The sequence below is a fragment of the Heliangelus exortis genome, chromosome 1 (assembly GCF_036169615.1).
Source record: "Heliangelus exortis chromosome 1, bHelExo1.hap1, whole genome shotgun sequence".
Classification (NCBI taxonomy): domain Eukaryota; kingdom Metazoa; phylum Chordata; class Aves; order Apodiformes; family Trochilidae; genus Heliangelus; species Heliangelus exortis.
The window spans coordinates 134,260,289-134,287,432 of NC_092422.1; the positions used below are offsets into that span (position 1 = coordinate 134,260,289).

Sequence of the window (27,144 nt, forward strand, 5' to 3'; positions counted from 1 at the left end):
AACTATTGAAATGTTCACATTGTTTACTTTCTATTAAATTCTGTAAATATGAGAAAGGTACTCCCTGTGCAGGAATTCAAAATACTGAAAAGTATGTTTATAAACAAGTACACAGGCTTTACTTCTGAGGAATGGCAAATAAATCCAGTATTAAAGATAGAGCTTCATGGTACACTGAAATAGTTTGTGGACTTCTTGCTCCTGTTGACGGTTTTCTAAAGATGAAAAGAAGATTATAATTCTGAAAATTTTAAGTATCTATAATATTGATTTGTTGAGCAAAGACCCTCTCAGGGGTTGGAGGAAACATGGTATAAGCCAGAGAATGAATGCAACAATGCAGATTAAAATTATTTTCTCTTCCTATAGAAAAAAATTATAGTAAAATGAGTATGACATCACTGTTTAAATATTCATTTAGTAGTTAATGTAGGAATGTAGTTAATGAAGCATTGTGTCAAGGACTGACTGCAAATTTGGCCTTACAGATACAGGAATTGTCATAAAGTAAATGCCTTTACTGTACAAGCATCCTGAAGGATTTGAGTAAAGACTCAGTAGCCCCACTTTAAAGAGTACACTTCCTAATCTGTCACTTTTATTATATAGGAATACATTATATATATATAATATATATAACATATATATAATGTATATAGTAACATATAATATATAATATATCTAATACGGGATTATTTTTAGCTTCTCCTCCAAACATCCTTCTTTTTCCACATCAGTACTCATAAAAAAGGCTGAAAAATATTCTACATAAAAGATCTCCTTTTCTTCCAGAGTCACACGTTTGTCCTGATACTTTCACAAGATCCCCTGATTAATGGATTTCACCTGGGGACAGTCTGCATGCTCAAGCACTTGAAAATCTCCAGGTACAACCAGAGCAGAAAGCAAATTTATATTGTATTAACATAATCTGAAATGCATGGTTTTCCTTGCAGCAGACAAAGGAGAACCTCTGCTTTCTCCCTGCTAAACACACAGAGAACAGAACAGAACACCATATACTCCAGCCTAGCCCATTTGGTGACTCCCTGCTGATTGTTTGGAGAGTCTATAGTGCTCTAATAAACACTCATTATTCACAGGCAGCCTTAATCAAACAGATCACATGGACTATCCAAACAGCCCCAGATTCATCTCCTGCCTGAGCATGAAGTCAGTAGAGTCATGTGCACAATCAGGATCACATGCACATTGTGGGATGTCTGGTCTCACGAGCTAAATGCAGCAAACAGCAACACCTGTGCCCATATGTGTGGGGATTCCTCCAGCAAGATGTGACAACTCAGTTGTGTCACAGGAGAGCAGAGCTTGCACATCACACTGGGATGTTACCTAGTGCTGAGGAGCACAGAAACCCTTTCTTCGGAGAGTGCCGGCTGTCCTCTCCTTTGCTGTGTTCTGGTGGAGTAAGTTGTCTGTTTTCATCGTCTTGGTATGCAAGCCTGGAAAACAGAACAGAGGGATTCTAGAAAAGCAGCTGATATTGGACAGAATAACCCCTCTTCCATCAGGGAAGCCAGGAAATTCATGTTATCAAGTGGATGCAACAGTGAGCTAGCTTTGAGCATTAACTGGTCCAGGAGCAGTAAGAGAGACCATGGGACAGAGAAAGTTCTAAAGAGGAGATCTGGGAACATTAAATGGTAGAAGTGAATGGGGAGGGGGGAGGCCCTGCAGGTCCAGATGTCTCATGCAGTGGAGAATTAAAATCCTAGGTGAAAGATATGCTTTTCATTGTTACTTCTCAGGTCTGAGCTGCATTTTTCAAAAATATTTTCTGGTATTTGAGTTGTCTGACTAAGGTCTTTGGTCTTATCCCATAAATTTCAATTTTGGTAGAAAAATGTCACCTCTTCCCACCTCTCCCCCTTAATTATAAAACCACCCAAACACCTTGACTAAAGCTGCAAAGCTCACATTTCAGTAGAGAGCAGACTTGGTTCACTACAGTACTCAATGTCTTCATTCAAATTTTCATCATAAGTCTCATCCTGAGACACTTCCTCTTGGCAAACAATTGCCAGCTGGCTGTCTCTGGAACTGGACCTAATGAGCAAAAAAGACAAGTCAAGATATGGAGATGGTAAAGACAACTTGTTATAAACACAAAAATGACAGGCTCCATCTGTCTCAGTTTATTATAATGTCGAAGAGCAATCATAGAAAAATCAATGACTGAACAGATCTGCAGAGGTCAAACACAAAGCAACAACATTTGTCTTTGGCCTCTTTCAGAGGAAGAGTTTCTTAAATCAATGCTGAAACAACACTGTAAACTTACTATTGTCATTTATGACTACATATACTCTATAAATGTGCACATCACACCAATCACATTTCCAAATATACACCTCACTGAATCCAAAGTAAAATCTGAGATGAGCTCTTGGAAATACAGCTTTTTCCCTTGATGCAGAAGCCTTGGAATTTCACAGAAGCCTCCTAAACATGAACAGTACTGCGGTGTATGGTCTCTGCCTCCCAAATCACTTTGTGCCATGTCTCCCCTCTGCCTCCTGTTCATATTCTTGTTCCTTGTGTGTTTTCCATCTTTGTTCCCTTTCTCTCATCACTAGCTGCAGAGTTCTTCTACTGTATTCAGTGGGATCTGTTCAGCCCCCCTAAGCATGACAGCCCTTTATTTCCTGCTTTCTTCCTTTTTGTCCCTCTCAGCCCTCTTGTTCATGTCTCAGCCCTCATATTTCACTTCATTCTGAATTTGAATTTTCTGAGGAGCTAAGTCAACTCTGAAGGTAGTGTGAATGTTTGAGATACCAACATGGAGGCACTGAAGCCAATGTCAGTCTGTTGCTAGAATTTGCAGGAAAGATAAGTGTGGCAGGTTTTTTTAATTTTCCAGGGACTGGATAGGAAACATTATTTTATAATTTTATTTCAGCAAAAAGCACTATGTGCTTTTGCAATTGCAAAAAGCAATGTGCTTATGCATGATATAGAACACCCTGTAGTGGTGGAGTGACCTTCCTGCTGAAACGGGAGGCAAGTAAAACTGCTAAGGTACAGGAGGGGAGAAATCAGTACATGGCAGCTTCCTCTATTCAGCAGTCTGTGTTTAGCCAAAACCATACAGAATTTTTGTACAAACATGCCACGGTGTATTTTACTGTGCTGTGATCAGCGAGTGCCTAGATGTGTAAGCCTAGCTAGACACTGAAAAAAACCCCCATATCTAGAAATCAGCTAGGTACAGTCCATGCATCACTACCTGCCTGACCTGGGAGTATTTTCTGGAGATGTTAGGGTGATCATTACCTCTTTTTTCAGCCCTACTGACATCAGAAAGAGGAGTTCATATTCAGCATTAATGGGTATTTGGACTTTGAATGGGAGAAACAATGGGTCTTACACCCAGCAAGCATAAGAGCATGAGGGAGAACACGTACCGTCCCAGTGTTTCGTAGTAATGAGTCCTAATTCAAGGAAGGTACCCAAGAAAGCAAGGAGAGAAAAGAACACCATGTTAGCAGTGTCATAGGAGCACAAATCAGCAAGGGAGGAGGGCAGATGGCAACACACGTTGTGCAGCTCCTGCGGCTTCCCCCAGGAAGGCACAAAAGAGAAAAAACACTGGGCTCTTTCTTTGGGCAGTTCTGCACCCACTGAATGTTCTCCATCTTATTGTCCTATTCTGTCCTTTGCTTGGGCAGCGTTTCCCAACCTTGTCACATTGCCTCCTCTCTGCACTGAAAAAAAAAAATAATCCAGCTCCTTCGTGCTGTTACTGAAATGCTTAAAAAAGTCCCCCACTGATAAAAATGGTACTCCTTTCATATTAAGCCATCTCTCTGTAGACAGCCTGAAAGCTGTCCTGAAAAAGGAATTTCTTTGCTTTGCATAGTGCTGCATTTCTGAAAGCCTTGCTTTCCTTCTCCCTTAATGCCTTTAGTGATCTCTGTAGGGATGGGACCCATTGACTAAAAACCCACTGCTATTCCACAAAGGTCCCTATTGGGTGCTCAGGAGATGATTTGCAATCCCTTTGTCTTGTAGTTAACAGTTGACAAAACACCTCCCTGTAGTGAAGGAGGGACATATAAGGCTCATTTTTGTTCTCACTTGAGTTTCTTCATGATAAAACCCAAAGAAACTGAGTGTGTTGATCAGTGATAGTACTGCTACTTTAGAGTGGTTAGCTGATGCATATTTGTGGCACTGTGGGCTTTGGCACAAGTGGAGAACCAGGTGGCTCAATCCAGGCTGCAGGCTGGTTGATGTTTGTTGGGTCTGGTGGGTAACTTCAGTGTGGCAGCAGAGCTCTGGTGTCTGCATGCATGTTCCTCCCCCTCATCCCTCGACCCATCCTCTGTCCGTGAAGCTTACCTTTTGGAAGGTAGTTTCCAAGGAGCCTCTTGGACACGTATGGTGGGTGACAATGGGGTTCCGTGGCCTTCCACTGTGCTGACAGTGCTGGGGTAGCTGGGTGGGCTGGGGAAGCGGCACAGGGCAGTATTGTTGGCATTGTTGATGTTGGCATTGGAGCCTGAAGATGAGTAGCTGCTGGGAGTGAATGTGGAGTCCACCAACTTCTCATGAGATGGAGACTCAGTATCTCCCTGGTTGTTGCCAGACTTATTGATGTGCAAAGGTCGCTGGGTGGTGAATGTCTGGGGGAACCCACTCCTGCCATCAGTTTGGTAATAGCTGACATGGTTTCCAAACAAGCCTCCAGCTCTCTGTCAGAGAAACAGAAATTATTGTCCCTTCGTGAGTGAGAGGATGTGCAAGGGCCTTGCTGTTTACTGCTTAGGCAGTTGTTGAGGAAAAAAAATGTGAGGACTAAAGTGTGCATGATGGCGCCGGTGCTCCCCCCACCAGAGAATGGTACATGGACTTCTATTCATGGGTAGGGGTGCAAGAACAAGGTAACTGCTCTCTGGTTTTCACAGTGCAACTACAAAGCAACATTTAGACATGAGGGGGAATTTGAGAAGAGCACTAGAAACTATTAATTGCCTGGAGGAACAAATGAAGAAAGATTTAACGAGCCAGTTATGCTGTTTAAATGATGAGTAATAAAAGGCACTAACAGCATCTTTCAGTAAGGAAAGGAGGAAAATGCCAAAGGAGAGGGAATATTACCCAGGGAGACAATTACAAGAAGCAGGAGTGAAATAAAAAAAAGATTTAGGTAACTTGCTCAGAAAATTTCCTCCTTCCATAGGAGCTCTCTTGGGCTCTGGTCTAATTTTTGGAAGGGAGGGTGGAAGGATGCTACTCGTGCCAATGAAAGGAGGAGTGAACAAAACACAGAGTTGCGACTGGCAGCTGCTCTGCAGACTGTAGGATGGCTGAACTGATTTGTTCTTCAGACTCTTTGGCCATTCTCATTCTACTTTTATTTAGGTTTGAGGAGACAAACTTCCACTGGAAGAAAAGGAGATAAAAACTGTGCAAAGGTCTCAGGATTTGTCACCCTATGTCCACCACTCTATGGTCAAGAAAACAGGGAGGTCCCAGCTGAAACAGCTCAGATATTGGTCTAACCTCAGTTTGTAAACTTGTTCAGCACCTACCCGGAAGATATCATCTTCAGAGGCAGCAGAAACAGCTTCTTTCATAGCCTTATCTAGCTCTTCTTCAGCTGTCAGATCTCCAGAAATGGCTCGTCGGATCTCCGGCCCAATGTCGTGAAGTGTGCGCAAACCAGCCTGCAAAACAGCAAACTATAGAGCTTTATATCTCCGACTGGGCACATGAGAAATAAAAGCAGTGTTATTTCTTCCTAAGCACTGTAAAGCCCTTTTACTTAAAATATTAAGCATCTCCAGCTTCTTGAAAAACATCAACAAATTCTGCTCTTTTATCTCCATCTTAGAGATGGAAAAACTCTTAGCAATTCAACATAGGAATGTTTATTGCTAGTCCCCTGGCTTCATCACAACACGACAGAGACATAAATCATAGGCCTGACCAAGCAGGTCTGCATGCTTTCAACTTTGAGTTCTTAGATCCACAATCCAGAAGCCCTAGAGCACCCACAGTTCCAGCTGAACCATATATCCAGTGCCTCTGAAAATATCTTCTTTTGAATCAGCAGCTTAAATATGGATTTAATAGCTAGCTAGACTTCTGGCATCTGGACCTGGACAGTCTTCAGAGCCTTCATTGACTGGAAATCCCTTCCAGGGAGTCCATCCAGAAAGGTAAGCTATGGGTATGCTGAGACCTTACTCTCTATCTATGCCTGCATCACAGCATGTTTTAGCTTGCTGGAGCTCCAGAGTTAACTTTCTTCTTTATTGTATACTTGAGGGACACAAATGGTGCTGCTTGTAGAGTCAATGAGGCTTTCTCCTTCTTTCACACAGCCTGGTAGTCCACCCAGTGAACATGTGGTGAACAGATCTCAGGTCTGAGAGCCTGATGCCCGGTCTGTTGGATAGACTTGGCATTCTGGTATGATTTTTTGCTTTTGAACTGATTTTGCCTCCCAGCAACATGCTCTCTCTGACCCTGCTAGAGTGATCCCCCTCAGAAAGTTTAGAATGAATGCTGTAATAACCAACTGTCTGCTGGACACTTCATACCAGCTCTCTAAAAAGAACCCAAATTTCAAATATTACCAGCAGATTGATAAACCATGGATATACCTCACTTATGCCTTCCACCTACAGAGCCAAGGGATGGGGCTTGTGGCACATACATGTTTATCAAAAACGACTGATGTAGCAATTCAAGGGGTCTACAAGCTCCTTCCCAGTGTGGATAGTCCATTGCAGCCCCCAGTATGTTGAGAGGGAAGTAGGGTCTAATGCCTCTACTGTACCACTCCTGTCCACCCTGTGCCTGCTTGTCACCTGTAAGGAGAGCGCGTTGCGCTGGGAGGGCTTGCCCACCAATCCCTGCTCTTTGCGTTTCTTGAACTTTCGGAAATACTCCTGAATCAGGAAAGTGGCGTAGAACTTCCCAACAGTCACCTCGTCATCTGCAAAGGGGTATTAAAAAAGCAATAAATTAAACAAGCAAGTGATTGTAAAAGGTGTATTCACTAATGTGAGCTTTGCAGTTTGCAGCAGGAACATTGGGCATGGCCATGCATCTCTGCTTCTTATGGCATCTGGGTGCAGTACTGAAGGATGGGATTGCTGCACCATCAGGAGAAGAGGTGCATGTGGCACTTGGGTAAGCTATCTCTGCTGGCAGAGAGAAGAACCCCTATAGCCATGCATCTCTGGATGTATGTTGCTTATGGTGAAGTGCCTCTGACTTTTGCAGCCTCTGGCATTAGTTTTCCACATAGGATCTTGCTACAGCAGCAGCCTCCCAGTTGGCGTCAATGCACGCTGCTTTGTTTTGTGACAACCTGAGGTAACAGATACTCAGAGTCTGGGCTCACCAGCATCATCTGACTGACCATCCATTCCAGACATGATCTGGCCCTTGTCTGCATTGAAATTCTGTCAGGTTGTGCCTAGCATAGAGTTATAGAATGGTTTGGGTTGGAAGGGACCTTAAAGATCATCTAGTTCCAACCCCCCTGCATGGGCAGGGACACTTCCCACTAGATCAGGTTGCTCAAAGCCCCCATCCAGCCTGGCCTTGGACACTTCCAGGGAGGGGACAGCCACAACTTCCTGTTCCAGTATCTCACCACCCTCAAAATAAAGAATTTCTTCCTAATGTCTAACCTAAATCTCCCCTCTTCAAGTTTGAAACCATTTCCCCTTGTCCTCTCACTACACACCCATGTAAAAAGCCCTACCCCAGCTTTCTTGTAGTCCCCCTTCAGATATTGGAAGGTTGTTATAAGGTCACCTCAGAGCCTCCTCTTCTCCAAGCTGAACAACCCCAACTTCCTCATCCTGCCTTCATAAGGGAGGTGCTCCAGCCCTCTAATCATTTTAGTGGCTCTGCTCTGGACATGTTCCAGGAGCTCCATGTCCTTCTTATGCTGGGGACTCCAGAACTGGACACAGCACTCCAGGTGGGATATCACAAGAGCAGAGTAGAGGGGGAGAATTACCTACCTCGACCTGCTGTCTCTGTTTCTTTTGATGCAGCCCAGGACACAGCTGGCTTTCTGGGCTGCAAGCACACACTGACAGCTCATGTTGAGCTTCTGGTCCACCACCACCCCAAGTCCTTCTCCTCAGGGCTGTCCGTAATCCTTTCTATCACCCTGTATTTGTGCATGGAATTGCCACGACCCAGGTGCAGAACCTTGCACTTGGCCTTCTTGAACTTCCTGAGTCCACTTCTTAAGCCTGTCAAGGTCCCTCTGGATGATATCCCTTCCCTCAAGTGTGTTGACTTCACCACAGTTTGGTGTTGTCAGCAAATTCGCTAGGGGGGCATTTGATTCCATTGTCCATGTTGCCAAGAAAGATGTTAAACAACACTGCTCTGAGTACTGACCCTTGAGGAACACCACTTGTCACACATCTCCATTTGGACACTGAGCCACTGATCACAACTCTTTGGGTGTGACCAGCCAGCCAGTTCTTATCCAGTAAGTGGTCCATCCATCAAATCATGGTTCCAGTTTAGAGATCACAATGTCGTCTGGGATAGTACTGAATGCTCTGCAGATGTCCAGGTAGATGATGCCTGTTTTCTGCCTTTGTCCAGCAAGGCTGTGACCCCATCATAAAGGGCCACCAAATTAGTCAGGCATGACTTACCCCAGATGAAGCCATGTTGGCTGTCACTAGTCATCCCTTTAGTTATCTGCTTGCCTTAGCAAAGCCTTCAGGAGGATTTTACTCAATGATCTTGCCAGCCATAGAGGTAAGACTGACTGGTTGTATTTCCCTAGGTCTTCTTTTTTTTTTTTTTTTCATTTTTGAAAATGGGGGGTTTTCATTCTTTTTCATTCAGTGGGAACTTCACCAGACTGCCATGACTTTTCAAATATGATGGACAGTGGCTTTGCAACTTCATCTGCCAGTTCTTTCAGGAGCTTTGGCTGAATCCCATCAGGTCCCATGGACTTGTTCACCTTCAGCTTCTTTAAGTTCTTTAGGTGGTATCAATCCTGTTCTTCATCTATAGATCTTCCTTTTCTCAGTCCCTGCCTTTAGCTTCTGTAACATGGAGGGTGTGACCAGAGTCCTTGCCCTTGAAGACAGAGGCGAAGTAGTCATTGAGTATCTTGGCCTTCTCTACATCTTGGGTGACCAGCTCTCCTGTTTCCTTCTGGAGTGGGCCCACATTTTCCCTGGTCTTTCTCTTATCACTTACATACCTATAGACATTTTTCTTGTTGTCCTTAACCCCCCTTGCCAGATCCAGTTCTGTGCTTCTGATTTCATAACTTGATCTCTTGCTTCTCTGACTACTTCTCTGTACTTCTCCTAGATTATTTGTCCGTGCTGCCATCCTCTGTTAAATTCATTTTTACCCCTAGGTGTGTCCAGGAATTCCTTGCTCATACACGCTGGCCTCCTGGCACTCCTGCCTGCCTTCTTCTTCACTGGGACACATTGGTGCTGGGCATGCAGGAGGTTATTCTTGAATATGGACCATTTTTCCTAGGCTCCTTTCCCATCCAGGTCTTCATCCCATTCCACCCTACTAAACAGATCCTTGAAGAGACTAGAGTTTGCCCTTTTAAAATCAAGTGCTTTAAAATCAAGTGATTTTTAAAATCAAGTCCATTTACTTTGCACTTTCCTCGCTGCCCTAAGGATCTTGAATTCTACAGTCTCTGTAGCCTTGGCTCCCGTTAATTCTCACATCACTCACCACCCTGTCTCTGTTGGTGAGAACAACGTCTAGCAAAGCTTCTTTTCTGGTTGGTTCCTCTACTGTTGGAAGGAGGAATTTGTCATCAACGCACTCAAGGAACTTCTTGGAGTGCTGATGCTTTGCTGTGTTGTCCCTCCAGCATATGTTGGGGTGATTAAAGTCCCCCAGGAGGACCATGGTTTGTGAGGGTGAAGCAGCTCCTATCTTTTTATAGAGGGCCTTATCCTCTTCGTCATCCTGGTTGGGTGGCCTGTAGCAGACCCCTAGCATGGGGGTCAGTGCACCAAAATGTTCACATCTCCACAAAAATGAAGTAATTATTGTATTCTCTATCAATACAATTTGCCAGGCAGCCAACATGTGCACCAAGGTTTTATCCAGGTAACTCTTCTCCCTTCTCCAGACCCACTGGAAATTTTATAAGACATGGTCCACTGACTTCAGAGCAGGATGAGCAAGGTTCAGGATCTGGGTGCAACTATTTATTAATTGCTAAGTGCTGTTTTGTGCTATAGCCACCTGGAAAGTCAGTGAAGGACACACTGGATGCCTGTGTACCTGGGGCCTCAAGAAGCCTAGCAAAAGGAGTTACCCAAAAGCCTGGTAAGCCTGGTAAGACTACCAGGGGTGCTGCATGGAAACCCACAGCAATCTATTACACAGGTTCACACTGGCTGAGGAATGTCCACAGGTGCATGAGTCTTTGACAGGTATTGTAGTACAAAGAAGTTATGTGAATGAAAGAAGAGTTATATGCCATAATAAAAGTAGTTTTGCTCAATATGAAGGGGTTATGATATGGGGATAAGTCCTTGACTTGAGTGTTTGGCCATACACCTTACAAAATCAGATTACAATCTTCACCAGCCTCGCAGGAGCTACTTAGCTCTGCCTGCTTCCTCCGCCCCTGGCAGGCATCAGGCACTGTGATCAAACTGAAGCAACATCTAGGAATAAAGGTTTTTAGCTCCTATTTATGTGTATATTCTTCCTTCCCTGATTGCTCAGCAGTCAGAACATGATATTCATGTTCGTACAGGTAGAAACAGATCTCAGCCTGCTGAAATACAGGTAACAGCTTGCAGAAGAAGGCTTGCCTTCCATATTCCACCTGACGGTCGTGAGGTGCAGTAGGACATGTCAGGTGGGGAAAAAGAGAGACTGGGGGAGACTGGGATAAGATCCTGCACTTACCACCTGCAGGGGGCACCACCTGGTCCAATAGCTTCATGCTGGTGCGCTTCCAGATTTTCTTAATTATTGCTCTCAGCTCTTCGTTGGCTTGCTCCAGGTTACCTGCAGGGCGAAAATCATCAGAGACAGGAATTAAGCAGACCCTGCAGAGGAGCAATTTCATGTCTGGCATGGCAGCCTTAGGAAGAAAATATAGCTTTTCCAGTAGTGGAAAGTTTTGGACAAAAAGATGCTCTAACTGTTGCTAAAGCATCCTGATAGGAAGAGATTTCCACCTAAATATGCAGTCATTCCAGGGTAGGAAGGTGACTGTATTGCTGACTGAAAGTCTGCAACAGCCAGAAACAACAGAATATAGCTGCTACTTTATCCCAAAAAGCAAAAATCTCATCTAACACTTCAAATTTTAATTGAGATCCAGTGAGGTTGAATATGATGAGAAGGGAGGTCAGTTAATGGAAAACTGCAGCCCAGGGAACAGAATTGGTCGTTAAAGATGCATCTAGAAATCTGAAAACCTGGGCCTGCTTGCAGCATTTTCCAAAAATTACCTGTTGCAATCCCTGCCTCCCAGCAGATCTAAAATTGTTTGCATGGTGCCAAGAGTTTGCCTTGTAGTGTTTGCACAGTGCTCCGGCAAGGTACTTCCAGGTATGTGTAGGGCTTTCACTATTTGACTCAGAGGACTGTCCCAGGATATTAGCATTTATTCTCTGAAGAACAGCATAGGCTGTAACAAGCCTTTTATGTAATTGTCTGAACTTAGACTTTACATGTTCCTCCAAGGAGCTCTGAGCTAGATGGGACATTAATCAAGCCACATTACCCTTTTGAGAGTCAGTGAAGCAGACTTGATTTATATCCTTTCTTTCTAGATACCCATTTCCTCCCATACGACTCACCTTCAATTTTATTTCTTGATTTATCTACATTTGAACCCTTATAATTGAAGCTCCCTTGTCTCTCTCTCTAGGTGTACAAAACCACTAACTTGTCCTTCTAAAGGTGGTGTTCCTGCAGCTTTTCTTATTGCTCCCCAGCATTAAGGCTCCTCAGTGTGCACGGCAGTAGCTCTCTTAATAGGATGCAGTGAAGACAGGGACACTAAGTAACTTGCTGAGGAGGGAACAGGTGGACAGCATCAAAGGCAGAAATCTGACTCAAGAGTGTTAATTCCAAACTGCTGCCCTAACCATTTACAGTCCTGCTAAGGCAAGGAAGAAAGAGGCTATCAGTGGCTTCCCAGGAATTCACTGGCATTGACTCTGAGATTCTGAGGCTAAAATGGACAAGAAAATTGAGTACTTTTTGGGTCTCCATTTCATAAAACACTGCAAGAACTTCTGCAAGTGTTGTGATTGGCTTTTCCCTCAGGAGAGCCTCCGTGGCTACAGTCAAATTCTGCTTAGCACAACATCCAAGGCCTTAATATAATATTAAAATTTGACCACTTTTATTTTAGCTCAACTGACAGTGTAATCCTGGCACAGTAAATTAAGGTTCTGCTGGTCTCTGCTTTCCCATGCCCACAATGTAATGCAGCCACTCCTGAGGCAGAGGTGTTTAGTTGTGAATCACAGACAGTTTAGAGCATCACATTAATAAACAAAGCCAGGTTTTGGCTAAGGACCAGTATCTTTGAGTACAGCAGTTTTAAGAATGCAACAAATGAGACAAGCTGAGCCCAAAATCTTGTCTGCTTTCCACAATTATACCTGCTGCTCTATGCAAAGCTATTAGCAGTGCCTTTGCTTCTCATCTGTCTTTAGGCTTACAACACCCCTGTCACTAAGTGATGTTAACTCATGCTAATGAAAGCAGAGGAGGAGTTTTAGTGAGGTGAAACCCTTGAATCTAAGCTCTTTTGCTTCCCTTGAATTGGAAGATCAGTGACAACAGCAGTCAAAAAGCAGACCAGCTCTGCATCTAGTTTGCCCAGGGGGAGTCTTCTTTGCCCTTCTTCCTTCTGATTGCTGTTTGAGCAGGCATTGATCTAAAACTTTTAACTTTGAGACCACTGATCAATAATCTGAGATGATACCACAGGAAGCACCAGCTTTCTAGGTAACTGGAAATGCTGTTCTCTAGAAGCTATTATTCCTCCAAACATCTTTACCTTGTTTTTGTATCGTCTGCTGTGTATCAGTAAATGGTATCAGTTTGCACAAGATATCCTTAGTGTTGTATTACAGCTCATCACAATCTGGTGTGAACACCACTCAGATACCTTCACGCTCTTGCAGTCAGCAAGCTTCCTACCTTCTGTCTTGATCCTCAGTGCTGTTCTGACCAATGCAAAGAGAGTGGCATTGAACATAACAGTCCCATCACTGTTCAGTGGCATATTCATGGAGACAAGGCGCTGTGATGTAAGGACAAGAAAGAGGAAAATCTTCATACTTCAAAAGCACATGTATGTATAAATGCTCTTCTTCATGCCCTCATGATGCCATCCAGACCTGCCACCCCTCTTATATAAGCGTCCATGGTCTATGAATTTAGTTAAACAAATATAAAAGTAGTTGTCATATCTACCTGTCATCCCAGACATGCTGTCTTTCTCCTGAGGTTTCTCTCCCATTACTAGATACTCTATTTTCGTCAATGTGGTTATCATTTTCTAACCTTTGTTTTCCCCAGTGGCCAGTAGGCATTTGCCTGCAGTGTATTGCTTGGGCAAATATTTCTTCCAGTCTCTAAACCATTTGGATTTTAAATTACACCTTTTTTTCGTTACAAAGAGCAAACTGGTTTCTTCATACCTCATAAGGCACTTGAAAACGTGCCTGTGCTAACGCTGGTGCAACTGTACATAAACAGAGAGCCAGAATCTTTTTCTTTAGTGACAGGCTTGGGGAAAGGGTATTAGCTGAACCTGAAAGTGGGTCTGCTTTATCCAACCACTACCCCTCTCACTTTTAAAACAGGGCTGCCTGCCCTGCAGTAATTCTAGAAAGCCATGTAGGACAGACAGTGAGTGCTGAGTATCGTTGGAGTGAAGGAAGCATAAAGGTTATAAGCATGTCATTATCCACTATAATGAGAGAGACCTTTTACACAGTTAGAGTCTCACAACCAAATAAATGAGACATTTTCAGAGAAATACTGTTCATGCCCTTTGTGTACATTAATACCAAGCTCACCTTGCTGTTTAATATGTCAGTTATTTAAATGAGAATGAGAGAAAACCCTAAGCTTTTGGTGCACTGTTTATTAAAAAAAAAATAATAAAAAATCTCAGAGATATTTTTACTTGCCCTGTTATTTCTGTCTGTCCTAATCTGTCTTGGGATGTGTGTTTGATAACACCAACCTATGTGTGATGGGTTCTGTGCTTGGCATTTGAGAGCCGTATGTAGTTACCAGGGATGCTCTCCCCAGGCTGGAGAGAGGGGCTGGACGTGTGCTGATGTCCCTGACTAGGTGACAACCCCCTGCTAGTGGACCCTCCAGCCCTGGCCCAAGTTGTTGACGCCCGGAGGAGCCCGGGGACCTGTGCAGGGCGGCCGAGGGAGGGGAGAGGTTCAGAGACCTGATGACTGCAGGCTCTGCAGCCTCGGGGAAGCCCCCTCCTGCCGGGATCCCTGCCAGCCCCGGCCGGCGGGCAGCGGAGAGAGTCACCCGGGCTGGTCGACAGGCTTGGCTAGGAAATGCCACCGTGTGCTATTTATTTGCTGTGACTCCTAGCCGTCCCCAAGCCGCAGCGTGCCTTACTTTGCAAGCCACCCGGTGAGGGCAGAGCTTCCCGAAGCCCAGGGGGGGCTGGATCCGCCGGAGCAGTGTCACCACGTCCAAGTGTTTTATCCGTCCCCTAGAGAGGAAAAGGAACAGTGAGGGGCGCGTCCTTACTGAGGAGTCAACTGCTGACCCGCCTGCAGCCTGTGGATGCATCCAGAAGTATCAGGGAGATCTTCCCAGCCCCACGGCTGCCACACCCCCTCATAGCCCGGGGATGGCTTCAGGGATAATTTCCAACCCCTTTGCATTCTGTGCATTCCTCAGGATTGGCCCAACACTCATGGAGCTCCTAGTAGTGGAGACGACCCAGCTGTCAGTCATACAGAAGTCAATAATTGCAGGAACTGCCCTCAGTGGCTTGAAGGCTGAGTTTTCTTAGTGTCAGAATGGACTGTTTGGGGTTGTCCCCTCCACCATTGACCTTCTCAAAATCTACAGCTGCTTATTTACTTGTTGGTCTTATGGTTACAGCAGGCACAGTGGTGCAAAGAATCCATTTTTTTATCTCTGGTGCTTTACCTCCCGTATAAATAGCCCTAAGGCACTGTCTTTTGATGCTTGTTTATGCTTTGGGCTGTCACTGGAACCAGCACAGAACAAAGTGCTGAACTTCCTCCACAGCAGCAGTTGGGTTTCTTTTAAGTCCTGTAAATGCAGCTCAGAAGAATTGTCTCATGGAAGGATGACATCTACCAGAGCCAGAGGTGGGATTTCCAGCATGGGACATCAGTAGGGAAGAGAAAAAAGGAACTTCCCATTTACAGGATGTCATCTGGACAGAGTGGCCCTTTATTATATAGCTTCAGCCACTGCAGTCTTGCCCTCCAACAAGCACAGATAGTAGCAGCTGTTTTGTTAACAAACATCATACTTATTAGAATTCTGTGCTTATCCCCTGTCCATATAAGAAGTCTCTCTGGGCAGTCCCCATGGTTGGGAAAAAGGATTTCAATGTACGTGTCACTCTGATAATGTGACCCGGCCTCACACACTGCAGAACCTGAGCCCAAAATAATCCTGACACTATGTCTCAAGGAGATCTGATTTTAGTTTATGCCAAGATCCCTTTCCACGCATTTTGCGTTATGAAGGGGGCTTTGCAATTACAATTTTCAGCTGTACAGTAAAGTCACAGGGATCTAAATGCACTTTAAGCCTAAGCATGTGTCAAACAGAGCATATACTACTGAATGTCAGCTAAGCCTTTGTTTGTACTTGTGTAACTTTTAATCCCTGCAGGTCTGCTGATGTGAACAACCTCTGCAGACAACGCATCTGCAGACAACCATGTGAAGGTACAGGTTGTGATAGGCCTATATGGCATATGACAAAAAGGAGATAAGAGCACATCAACTCTACTGTGAGTAGAAAGTCAAACAGAACAGTCACACCTCAGTATAGCAAACACATGCAGGAATAAACCAGCCTCTAACCTCCTTTTCTCAGACTCCTGTTGCCAGTCCCTAAACTGTCTAAATCTCACCCAGAATGAAAGTTAAGCACTGTCCTGTCAGTAACACTGAGATTTTTATGTGATTCTGTACTTTGCTGGCTTATCGATCACCATCAATACCCTGTGAATGTATTTAATTTAGGATTTTTGTAGGAAAAAAGTGTTCCTGCAGAAGGAATTTGACACTTACTGCACAGAAAATAAGAGAACAAAAAAACAAACAAACAAACAAAAAACAAACAAACAAAAAAAAAAACAAACACCAAAAAACCAAAAAAACCCAGAAAATAACAAGGCTGTTCTCCCAAGGAGCTCTGATATCCAGGCTGGGGGGTTACTTACTTGGCTTCGGGGTCATACTCTGCCCAGATCCTTTTAAACTCGTCCAGGTGGTGTGGTCCTAAAATGGACCAGTCCCGTGTCAGGTAATCAAAGTTATCCATTATAACAGCTACAAAAAGATTGATGATCTGCAAACAAGGACAGAGATGACTTGATGGATGAGGCAGGTAACAGCAGACTTTTCTGGGTTCTCCATTTAAGGCCTGGATTTGGACTCATAAAAGTAGGAAGTCATTTGGTATGGGTCTTCTGTTTCCTCCTGCCAGCCCTTCAGTTTAATAGGAAGATCCCAAAGACAGGATGTTCTCAGCTGGTCACATTTCTCTCTCTTCCCTACTAAATGGGTGAGGCTCAAGTTTGCTGAATGCTTAAACATGCTGCGAAGGACTTTTAATTTACCTGTGTCTTTGCCTAGCAGAACAGGATAGTGGTGAGATAACCTGGGATTTATCCACTATAGGAGTAGGGCTGAGACAAAATTCCTTTCTTCTGGCCTAAGACCACAACTTTTAAAATGTTGCTGCTGTTCACTGGGAGTTTTGCACACTGATGCCAGCTGCAGAGCATGTGCTGTCACTCTGAGCAACGCCACATTGCCAACAGCGAGCAGATGCAAGTGGGATATGTGTATTCTCACAGTCATTGCTGCTGGCAGGGGAGGAAAAACCTGCTCAACAGCCAGAAGGAAGGTAGGAGGGAAAGTGGGAAGTGTGGCTGAGGCGTTGCTAGCCTCAGCAGAGCCCACGACATGCTAATTTGGTTTTCTCATTGAGGAGGAGGGGGAAAGAACACTCCTTTGCTGTGCACAAAGGACTGGGAGTGGAAGCAGAGCATCCCCCTGGGCTGGAGGGAGTCAGGCAGGAATGGCAATGACCAAGGTGTCTCTGAAAGGGCACGGCTGGGAAAGACCCCATGAGAAGATTTCCCCTCTGTGAGATCATTCTTCTGCTGTGTAGGGCTGGTGTCTGGGGAGTCAGGGGCTCAGTCTGACAGAGGGCAGGTTTTGGTTGCTGGGGCAGACTCACCAGGAAGGCACAGAGCATGTAGAAGCTGATGAAATAGAAGACAGCGAAGCTGCTGCCACAGGAGTGATCGGCTTCGGTGGAGTTGGCCGGCTCTGACTCTGGGTCACACTTCTTGTCTGGGAGACATGCCAGCATAATTTCCTGCCAGGCCTCACCAGTGGCACACCTGAGCATGGCAAGGTCAAGGGAAGACAGCATTGACCTTCGATGTGAGAGGGACTGGCACATTAGCAACCTGTTCTTGCTCCCATGAACATTAATGGGAATTTTGCCACTGAGGTCAGTTAAAAGCAAGATGGTCAGTCTTTGACATACACTGGCCCACCCTGCTCCTTTTTTTGGCTTTGTTGCCATCATCAGTATATTATTCCTGACCGGTTTTGTGTAGTCCGGGTATGGGGCTGTCATGTTCCAACCAGCCAGAGTCATCAAGACATGTGTGACGTGGCTATGGATCACATCAAAAAAACTCCTTGAAAATTAAGAGAGAGTATTGAATTTGTGCCAGCTGCCCACCCCTTCATCACCCCTCCCTATCCACAACACACATGGTCACAGCTAGAGCAGGATGATGTGCTAAGCTGAGCTGGACATGACCATGTCAAAGCATGAGTAGGAGTTCATGTCCCTTTCCCTGCTAAAAAAAGCTGGAAATCATGCTGACTTGATTTGAAAAAAAAAAAAAAAAAAAAAGAAAGAAAAAAAGGAGTTTGTGATGCATATCACCGTTAGAGAACCCTGAAAACTGGCTACTTTCCTTCTGAGTGGGAGGACATCCCTCTCTCCCTCCCCAGCACTGAGTATTGGCCAGTGTCAGCTATCAGGGCACAAGGCTTAATGGGCTGGTTGTTTCATCTGACATAACTCCAGGCTTCCCTGCTAAGGGACAACATGTTTCTACTCACCTCATCAGCATGACACAGTGGAAGGAGATAAGCTGTGCCCAAGAGCAGGGAAATCATGCTCTCAGATTGATACAACCCAGAGCTGTCAGACACACACCTGAAAAGCAGCAGCACTGCCTGGGGGAAGGTCTGGAAGTTGTTGTTGCGGTTGATTTCTGTGGTATCGTTCAGCGCAATTTTACCGAACACCTGGAATAAAGCAGAAGTCTTTTCAGTTTAGCCCTGCAGAATTCCCAGAGCCTCTTGTCACCTGTAGCTCTTGGCCTCACCCTGACTCGGATATTTGGCAGAATCTGCTTCTCTCTTAAAAAATTGTTTCCTCAGGTCTTTCATTTTACTGTTACTTCCCTTGTTTGTCACTTTATCACCAGAAAAGAACTAATTTTTTAACAAGAGGCATCTTCTGTTAAAATAAGACATCTTTCCTTATTTCATATACTGAGTATGTGAAATGGGGTCTTGTTTTAACAGGCATTCATGTGGGGAGGGGGTCCATCTGAAATAAATCAGTAACACAGAAGAAAAGGCTCCTTCCATCATTGCTTATCTGTCTTCAGTAGGGAGAAATAATAGCAAAAGACCATCAGCTACAAAGCCTTGAGCTTTCAACACTGTGGAGTGCCTTGGAACTTCCCACAACAATGTGAAGTACGTTGCCTTGGTTCTGGAGACTGTCCACATGCTGTATCCACACTTGTCACCAGCAGGTGTTTTGGGCCTGCCTCAGAATGCATCACACTGAAGGTGATTACTAGGTCTGCCCAGAGAAGGATGGCTTACAGCTTTCCTCTATGCCCAAGCAACTGTAGCTGCACCAACTAGTTCATGCAGCCACAGCATGAATCCTACAACCATCAGCAAACCTTTTTGGGTTTGGCCCAAACCAACCAAATCTTTTTGGGTTTGCTTTCGGATGTGAAGTCCCCACTGCAGGAGAGTTTCAGACTCCTTTGAAAAAGTCTTCTATAGCTTTGGTACTTCTGGGTACCAGGACTGAGAGCTTAACAAACCTTGCCTGTCAGAAAGGTCTCTGGCTAGCATAGTCTGTCAGAACTATTTATTCCTCATTGATAGCAACATGACAGAGATCTCAACGACTGAGAGCTGTAATCTCATAGCCAAAATGAGCATCAGGAACAGAGCAGCTCTGAGAGAACACAGAGTTTCTTTTCAATCAAATGTCACTGATAATTAAACCCCAAGAGAAACAACAACCTGGAGAGAAGAGCAGGGACAATGGCAGGGAGGCCATGCCAGGCGGGAGGGAGACTTTCTGCAGGGGTTCCTTATGGATGTGGGGGCCCTCCCCCAGGCCCAGCCACCCCCATGCCAGGGGTTAGCAATGACAGCCCCAGCTGCACTGAGGAGGAGCAGAAGGAGAGTTTAAATGCTCAGAGGCAGTTTGAGCTGAAGCAGCCCATATTTTTCACTTCAGGCAAGCGTAGGCAAGGGAGCTTCCCATGCTGGAAGTCTGATTTTCCTTTTGATCTTGCAGTTTCCTTTAGACATGAGGCTCTGGTGGCAGCTACTGCAGGTACTTTGCTCTGGGCACCTATGAGGAGGTGGCCTCTTCAGTCTGTGCCTCCTGGGTCATGATATAAGTGGCTTCATCCACCAGCATCAGTTTGGGTGTTTCCACTTCAGCATATTAGGTAGTGAGGTTTGAATGTTGTTACGCTCCAAGTCAGGGCAGTAGCTGAAACAAAGTGGCAGATCTCCTTTATGTGGTAAATCCTTATATTTTCATCAGATCTGGTAGCTATTTAATGAGGCAAGGAAGGATTTTCCTTCCCACTTGTCCCTGTGTGTCAGCAGGTTCAAGAGGGCAGCACAGAAATTGTCTGAGATGCCATTCAGACAAAAAGTGATAATAACAGGTTTGTGGGCTCTAAGCAAAGAAGGAAGATGACAAAAGTTGGCTTTCTCACTCGAAGACAGAAGAGCAGGAGGTGATCTAGTAATCTAGTCCAATGTGAAAGACAGATGTATGAACTTCAGACTACTGATATGATTTAAAAAGAGGCTTGAATGTAAGCCAATGCTTGAATATCAGACTTAGAACTAACCAACAGAAAAGGGTTTAGATGCACAGAATAAAATATCTAGCCTTGACAGTACCCCAATCACTGTAAACCCTGTCTTCATGGCTGCTTGGAAGCCATTTTTGTGTAGGTTCATAATGCTGCTGTAATATTCTGAAGTGATTTTCTGTATAGCACAGGTAATCCTGGAAGATCTTGGCCATTTGAGCTAGATAAGTATTAAAGGTAAAACTGGCAAGTTTACAGCATGAGTCGAGCAGACTAAATGGCAGCTGTAATCACTGGAGGCAATTGAGATAACCTGTGATAATTCAAGGAAAGATTGGTTATACTTTTCAAACTGGAGCAGGGTAGATGGAGTCTGTGAAAAGACATGATTATAATAACAGGAAACAAATTAAAACAAGGTCACAGAGGTCAGATGAATTTTCTGTCAGCATTGTGAAACCAAGAAGTCTGTCATGTTTGGAGAACCCTGGAAGCAATTATACCATGCCTTTCTTTACTTTGGTCTCTGGTCCCAGATGGCTGACTTGTCCGAGATATTTGATTAACACTGAAGTGGAAAGAGAGGTTTAGTCTGAAGAGCAGCCCAGAAAATGAGGCTGGGACTGTCACAGGCTGTGCATATATCACACGCTTTCTTCAATGGTCTGCATGTAACAACAGTTCCTTGCATAAATGAATGCTCAAGCTGGTTCCAAGTTAATTTTCTAACTGAACAGGATACTGTATTGATGCATCTTCCCAAAGAACAGGCACAAACACAAAGCATTGGTACATTGGGTCTGATCTTGTATGTGCCTTCATGGGCATAAATCAAAAGCTGCTCTTTAAGAATCAGTGGAAGTTATGCCAGTGTGAAAGTGATGCAAGAGAAAAACTGATTTTGTTCAGTGCAGCATGTCCAAAAGCCCACTGAAACACCTAATTTCAAGCGGTGAGGCAGTAAGCCTCCTTTGCCACTGCTGGTGGGTATTCCTTTGGGAGTATGGAAGGCAGGTATGGTCCTTTGAGTGTTTGCATATTGCACATTGTGCTGCTTTTGGAAGTGACAATGTTTTCCAACCAAAGGCAGCTGCCACCTCACCTTACTGGGGGAAAATAATCTTGTAAGCCCCTATGACCATACATTGATCTAGTTACTTTACAAGACTGTCCTTAAAACTCTAACAGGAAAAGACAAAGTTGACCTCTTCAGCATCATTTACCTGCATCCCGATCACGGCGTAGATGAAGAACAACATCACTATTAAAAGAGCCACGTAGGGGAGAGCCTAGGAATAAAAAAGAAACAAAAGAGAAAACTTTGTGTCCAACGAGTCCTGCACACTGGAGCCTGGTTCATGCTCCTGGCTTCGGAAAACTGTAAGAGCCCAGCCTCAAACGTGGAGTCTGTAATTTGGCCCGGTGGCCACTAGGTGCCTCTCCAGGCCCACATTTGCTTGCCCTCTCCACCACCTGGCTGCTGCCACCCAGCTCAGGCAGGCCCTGACTCCGCTCCCACTCGTGATGGTGTAGCTCTTGCTGCCTTCAAGGCAGTCCTGCCCTTGACGTAGTGAGGAAAGCGAGGGCAAAAAAAAAAAAGTGTCTACAGCTGCTTAGCAGGAGGAAAAACCACTCATAACTAGTATTATTCTCGCACTAGTAGCAATGCTTTTTTTCCTGGACCCAGCCTGGTGAAATAAAAATTGCAACAGCTGCTGAGATCCAAATTCAAGGCTTCTGCTACAATGGCTGCTACCATCCTGAGTACCTAGAGCAGCAACAGCTTTGCTCCCTGATCAGTGTTTGGTATCTGTCATGGTGTCTGCAATGCACTGAGTGTCTGTGATCAGGTGCTGAAGAGAAAATGCAGGGCCCTGATATGCAGGGCTGCCTCATAAGGAAGAGGCTTGTGCAGTCAGCTGAGTGCCGAGTGCTATGGGTTTCCTTTGCCTCCAGAAGGAATGAAGGCCACAGCTTGGGACCTCACAGGCTCAGGCTTTTGAGGAGGAATTTTCTACTCAGTTGCTTTTGAAATATATAATGCTCAAGGCAGAGATTTCCAGACCTTACTTCAGAGCCAATGGTGGATGCATTCATCCTGAAAATGCGTACAGTCCCTGATCTGGATTTTGAACATCCCATTTCACAGAGCATGAAAAGCCTACAACATTATTATTTTTGGAAATATAAGATTATTTACACATATTAAGTTTATGTCTAAATTCAGCAGCACTTAATACTACAGGGGGAATTGAGGAAAAAAAAAATCACTGACCACTATGGAGATTTGGCTAAGATCTGCAGAAATAATCTCAAAGAGATCAGAATATTAAAATAACAAAAACCCAAGCCTTTAAACAATATCTGTAATCATCATCTTGAGATTTGGGGACAGATTCCTTTGTGTTTTATGGGGTCAGACAAATCAACATGTACCCCACAATGTCAGTGGAGCTGCACCATCTCAGAACTGGGCTCCAAACATTTTGTGATGATCTAGCTGGGACTTGATACACACATGCCTTAAGAACAGCTCCCGGGAGAGTGGCCAGACAGATCTGGGGTGTATAACCCCACCAGTTCTTCTGTCTTTCAAATGGTGATGTGAAAAAGTGTTTTCCCTCCTAGCTGTCTGGCCCTCCACTTTCTTTCCAAGTTCCTTTGCCAATGCTCATCCTGGTTCTCATGCACCTTTCCTACTCATCCCTGCCCCTTATTCCTGGCAGCTCCTTCAACTCCCCACCTCCCATATCCACTCTTCTGCCTCTGTCCTCTTCTGTCTCCACCCTTCCTTGGTGTTACCACTTTGTCCTTGTGATTCCCATGGCCTTGCCTTGCCCTCAGCACCCCTCTCACTTCCTACTCCTCCCACTCACCAGCCTGTGCTCCCTTGCTATCTCTGCAGATGGAAACCCCTCTGAGCATTTTCCCACCACACACTCCTCTGACAGGTGCCCCAAGTTGCATGTGAGGTCTGCCCACAGTGCACAGGGCACATGGTCCTTACGATGGGCTCTGAATTCCAGCACAAGTTTGTTGCCCATTAGGCTGCCCCATGTGAGCAGGGATGCTTCCTGGAAGCCTGTGGGGACAGGGAGAAGAGTCTGTGCCAAAGTCTACAGGGATCCCAGGTTTTGACAGTGGGAGTGTCTGAGTCAAGAGCTCAGCATGGGGAGTATTCGTAGCTACCAAAGGAGCCTCTCAGTAGTTGCAAGAGGAGGAGCTTGGAGCAGAGAATACCATGTTATAAATGGCTAAAGGCTTTCAAAGAAAAAGACGCTTGCAGAGGGTTTTTTTATATATTATTTTTTTTTCCCCTGCTGTGTAAGTTACCTCCCTTGGTACTTTCTCCCATCACCCTAGAGCCCTGCCTAAAAGTGACTCTCCAATCAGAGAGGTCTGAAGGTCACTGGAGGAAAGTACAAGGCACTCCCTTTCCCACCCATCTCATCGTCTCCAGCCAAGAGCTGTGGCAAGCTGAGCTCAGGATAAGAGTCAGCTATTGCTAAAGAGGCTGGAGGGGCACAGGGGCAAGGGGAGGAGAAGCGGGAACTGGAAAGTGTGACTCTGTCCCCTGCATCAGGGGTGACTGAGCTGTGCCATGGGAATCTCATACCTATGTATTCAGACAAAAGGGTTCCCACTGGAGCTGCTCAAATAACAACCTGGAAGTTAGCAACCATGTAAGCAATGGAAAAAAGCTGTTTGAGGCATGTGTCAGAAAACTGCTGTGCAATATTAGATGCTCTGGCAGTCCAGAAGTGTGCAAAATAATGGGTCTTTGCAAGAGCCTGGTGGTCTGGCTACTGAGATCACCTGAGATGTGCCCTGGAAAAGGTCCAAATTGACCCCTGGTGTACATGTTACTTCTGTGGGCAGAGACAGAAGTTGTCTGGAAACAATCCACAGCTCTGCAGGCTTCAATCCCAGTTTGTATTGTAGCTGGGAGGTGTAAGTTTTAAATATGGATCAGATCCTTTCCCATTTGGGTCAATAAAAATGCTACTGAACATTTGAAGCCTCAGTCTGAGGGATATATGGCTGTTCTTTCAAGACTTGTGTGCTGGACAATTTCCTTTCATGCTTTCATCCAGTAGTGTATCCTGCATCTTCAGTCACGTTTAGAGCAATATTTTTATCCCTGTGCTATCTTTCCCTAACACTTTCTCTGGATCTGCCCCAGCTGACACCCATGTTGTTCTGGCCCAGTATACCCAGGTCAGCTAGTTAGTTAAGTGCAAGACAATGCTATGCTTCATCTCTAACTAGCATTTTTCTATAAATGGCCAAGTTAGGGGCTGGTTTGGCAGCAGGTTTTCTAGCAATTAACTGTCTCTTGTTGTTTGTTTTCTTCAAGAGGTGATGTTTCTTACCCAGTCTGGTTTCCTTTGCCTTCCCCCGTCTACTCTGGTACTCTACCTACCACTGAAATGCAACCTCCATCCAGGCTAAAAGCAGGAGCAATTTAATGTCTTGGCATCATTATCAGAGCCAAAGGTGTGGGGCCAAAAAGGTGAAATTCTTCCTGGATAAAAGCCTTGGGGCCATATAACTCTAATACTCACTGAAAAATCCTGAAAACAAGGCTTAAGGGAAACTTAATTGAGGACCAGGCCTTGCCCATAACCTCATATTTGAATAAAGCAACAGATATAAAATACCGCTAAAATAGGGGGAAAAAAAAAAAAAGAAAAAGAGGAGATTGAAGTGTTACAGACAGGCAGTAATTGAGTTGAACTGAACTATTAAAGATGTTCAGGAAGGTCTCAAGCTATTACTCATGCTTTAAAGATGAAACTTATACCCAGGCAGACATCCCCTACAAAGCCCCATTTACTTGATTGTCATTTGTGCCACGTGTCCCTGGTGCACATCGCTCTGACCAGCCGCCTTTGGGCTCAGGCACTTGGGTACAAACCCTCCCCAAGAGACCACCAAGGGGACATAAAGGTCTTAGAGATAAATAAAGGAGTACCTGGAAGGACTTGATGAAGGTCCAAAGCAGTGTCCGGATGCCCTCCCCTCGGCTCAGGAGCTTCACAAGACGCATCACACGGAAGAGTCGGAAGAAGGTGATTGAGATGCGAGAGTTTTCCTCTGCATTCTGGAAGCCATTGGCACAGAGGCAGAAGTTACAACAGCATGGGAAGAACAGAGACCCTGGGCCACAGAGGAAGCTACATCAAGAGCTCACTGCACTGTTCCTTGTCCTGGTACTGCTCCCTGGACTTGCATTGCCTTGGCACCCCAGAAAAGGACTGAGGCAGGTCAAACTTGCACTCTCTCACATGCTCGTGAGGCTACTCTACGGGGTCCATCAGCCTGTCCCTTTGGGTTTCCTGGACTGATGGGATTAGGGATATGTAATGCTATAAACCCCTCCATTACATCTCCTCCTTACACCGGAAAGATGCAATTCTCCTTTGACATAGACACTTTCTCTGTTGACCTGTCCCAGACGTTTTACCCCAGTGAGCACCTCAGGTTCTGGTGAAACATCTGGCCTGACATCAGCCATGGGTTTCTTGCTCTGCTGGGAAACATTAGCAGGTCCCAGGTCTGCTGCGGGGTGTGAAACCCCCCGGGGTGACAGTGTGCACTGCCTCAAGCCCAAGCTACCAGCGTCACTGTCCCCGGGGGCAGCCCTGCAGTCCCTGCGCTGCTCGGGCCGTGCTCCTGGGGGCTGGCCCGTGGCTGCTCGCTGCCCCCGCTGCTCTGCCTTGGGGCCTTTCGTGTTTCTCATGACCCCTTTGTATTTCCCACAGTCTGCACACTGACTTTTGTTTTCTTAAAAACATTTTATTTTGGCTTCACTGCTACTGTTCAAGCATGCAGCATTTTAAAATAGGCTTTCCTCTGGCCTCTGTTCTTTTTTTTTTTTTTCTTTTCTCTCACAGCATCTGGTTTGTCCCACAGCATTTTCCCCTGGGTCTGTAACCAGCTCTGACGCTCCCCAGCCATAACACGTGTGAATCCATCTGAGCACTGCCACAGTGGCAGGTTCACCTGGGCCTCAGCAGAGGACCTGCTGCCTGGCTCCAGGGCAGGCAAAGCATAGAAAGTGCCATGTTCCCCAGTTCATTAACCTCTTCAAATACTGTGTGAAGCCTGCGGAGCTGGTGGCTTTCATTAGCAGCACTGTGGGAACATGACCTCTTGTCATGGGGGGAGATAACACTGTCGCCCTGCCACTTGACCTAGCATGGAGCAAAGAAGTGCACAGAAACCCCCTCTCTGTCCCCTCCCAGGCTGCAAAGACCACAGTTTGAGTCGCCTCTGAAAGAGGAACATTTAGGAGGAAGAAACAGTGCAGATCACCCCCGCTGTTAACTACTCACCACTGTGTAAACCAAGAGAGAACAGACCCTTTGGATTTCCTGTCACCGGGCAGCAGAAACAGCAGCTGCTTGACTGTCTGCTCCTGATAAAACCCAAGGCACAGGAACCGCCTGGATGTACATTTCTGGGATTGAATGTCCAGATAGGGGTGTGTACCTGTGCTCTGTGTGTGCTCCTGTTTCCAAGCCAAGGCGAGCAGATGGGTGCTTACCTTTGCTGGCTCTGCCTGGCCCCGTTCCCTGGCTCCTGTTGTGTAGCCATGGGGTAGACAGGGGCCACATCTGCTTGTTAGTGTGTGCAGGAACTTCCCCGCATGGAAGGCTGAGGGCTCTGTACAGTAGTTCAGGGTTGCACCCCAGTGAAGTTTGTCTGTCTGCGGTGAGTCAGCA

The 27,144-nt window shown here is 45.4% G+C and overlaps 1 protein-coding gene across 29 annotated transcripts in view; it reads right to left on the reverse strand.

Moving 5' to 3' along the window:
- Positions 1 to 27,144, reverse strand: part of CACNA1C (calcium voltage-gated channel subunit alpha1 C) — a 475,146-nt gene that overhangs the window by 8,765 nt on the left and 439,237 nt on the right. For 15 of the 29 annotated variants that reach the window (XM_071767801.1, XM_071767775.1, XM_071767792.1 and 12 more), the window contains 14 exons: positions 25,392 to 25,520; positions 21,640 to 21,705; positions 18,484 to 18,575; positions 17,482 to 17,647; positions 16,457 to 16,584; positions 14,638 to 14,734; positions 13,183 to 13,285; positions 10,924 to 11,025; positions 6,840 to 6,967; positions 5,556 to 5,705; positions 4,363 to 4,715; positions 3,426 to 3,452; positions 1,939 to 2,067; positions 1,354 to 1,463 (listed from right to left, as the gene is read on the reverse strand). In XM_071767801.1, the coding sequence (XP_071623902.1) occupies positions 1,354 to 1,463; positions 1,939 to 2,067; positions 3,426 to 3,452; positions 4,363 to 4,715; positions 5,556 to 5,705; positions 6,840 to 6,967; positions 10,924 to 11,025; positions 13,183 to 13,285; positions 14,638 to 14,734; positions 16,457 to 16,584; positions 17,482 to 17,647; positions 18,484 to 18,575; positions 21,640 to 21,705; positions 25,392 to 25,520 (1,780 nt within the window). The remainder of the gene's footprint in view (positions 1 to 1,353; positions 1,464 to 1,938; positions 2,068 to 3,425; positions 3,453 to 4,362; positions 4,716 to 5,555; positions 5,706 to 6,839; positions 6,968 to 10,923; positions 11,026 to 13,182; positions 13,286 to 14,637; positions 14,735 to 16,456; positions 16,585 to 17,481; positions 17,648 to 18,483; positions 18,576 to 21,639; positions 21,706 to 25,391; positions 25,521 to 27,144) is intronic. The other 14 variants (XM_071767749.1, XM_071767851.1, XM_071767836.1 and 11 more) reach the window with 3 other exon arrangements.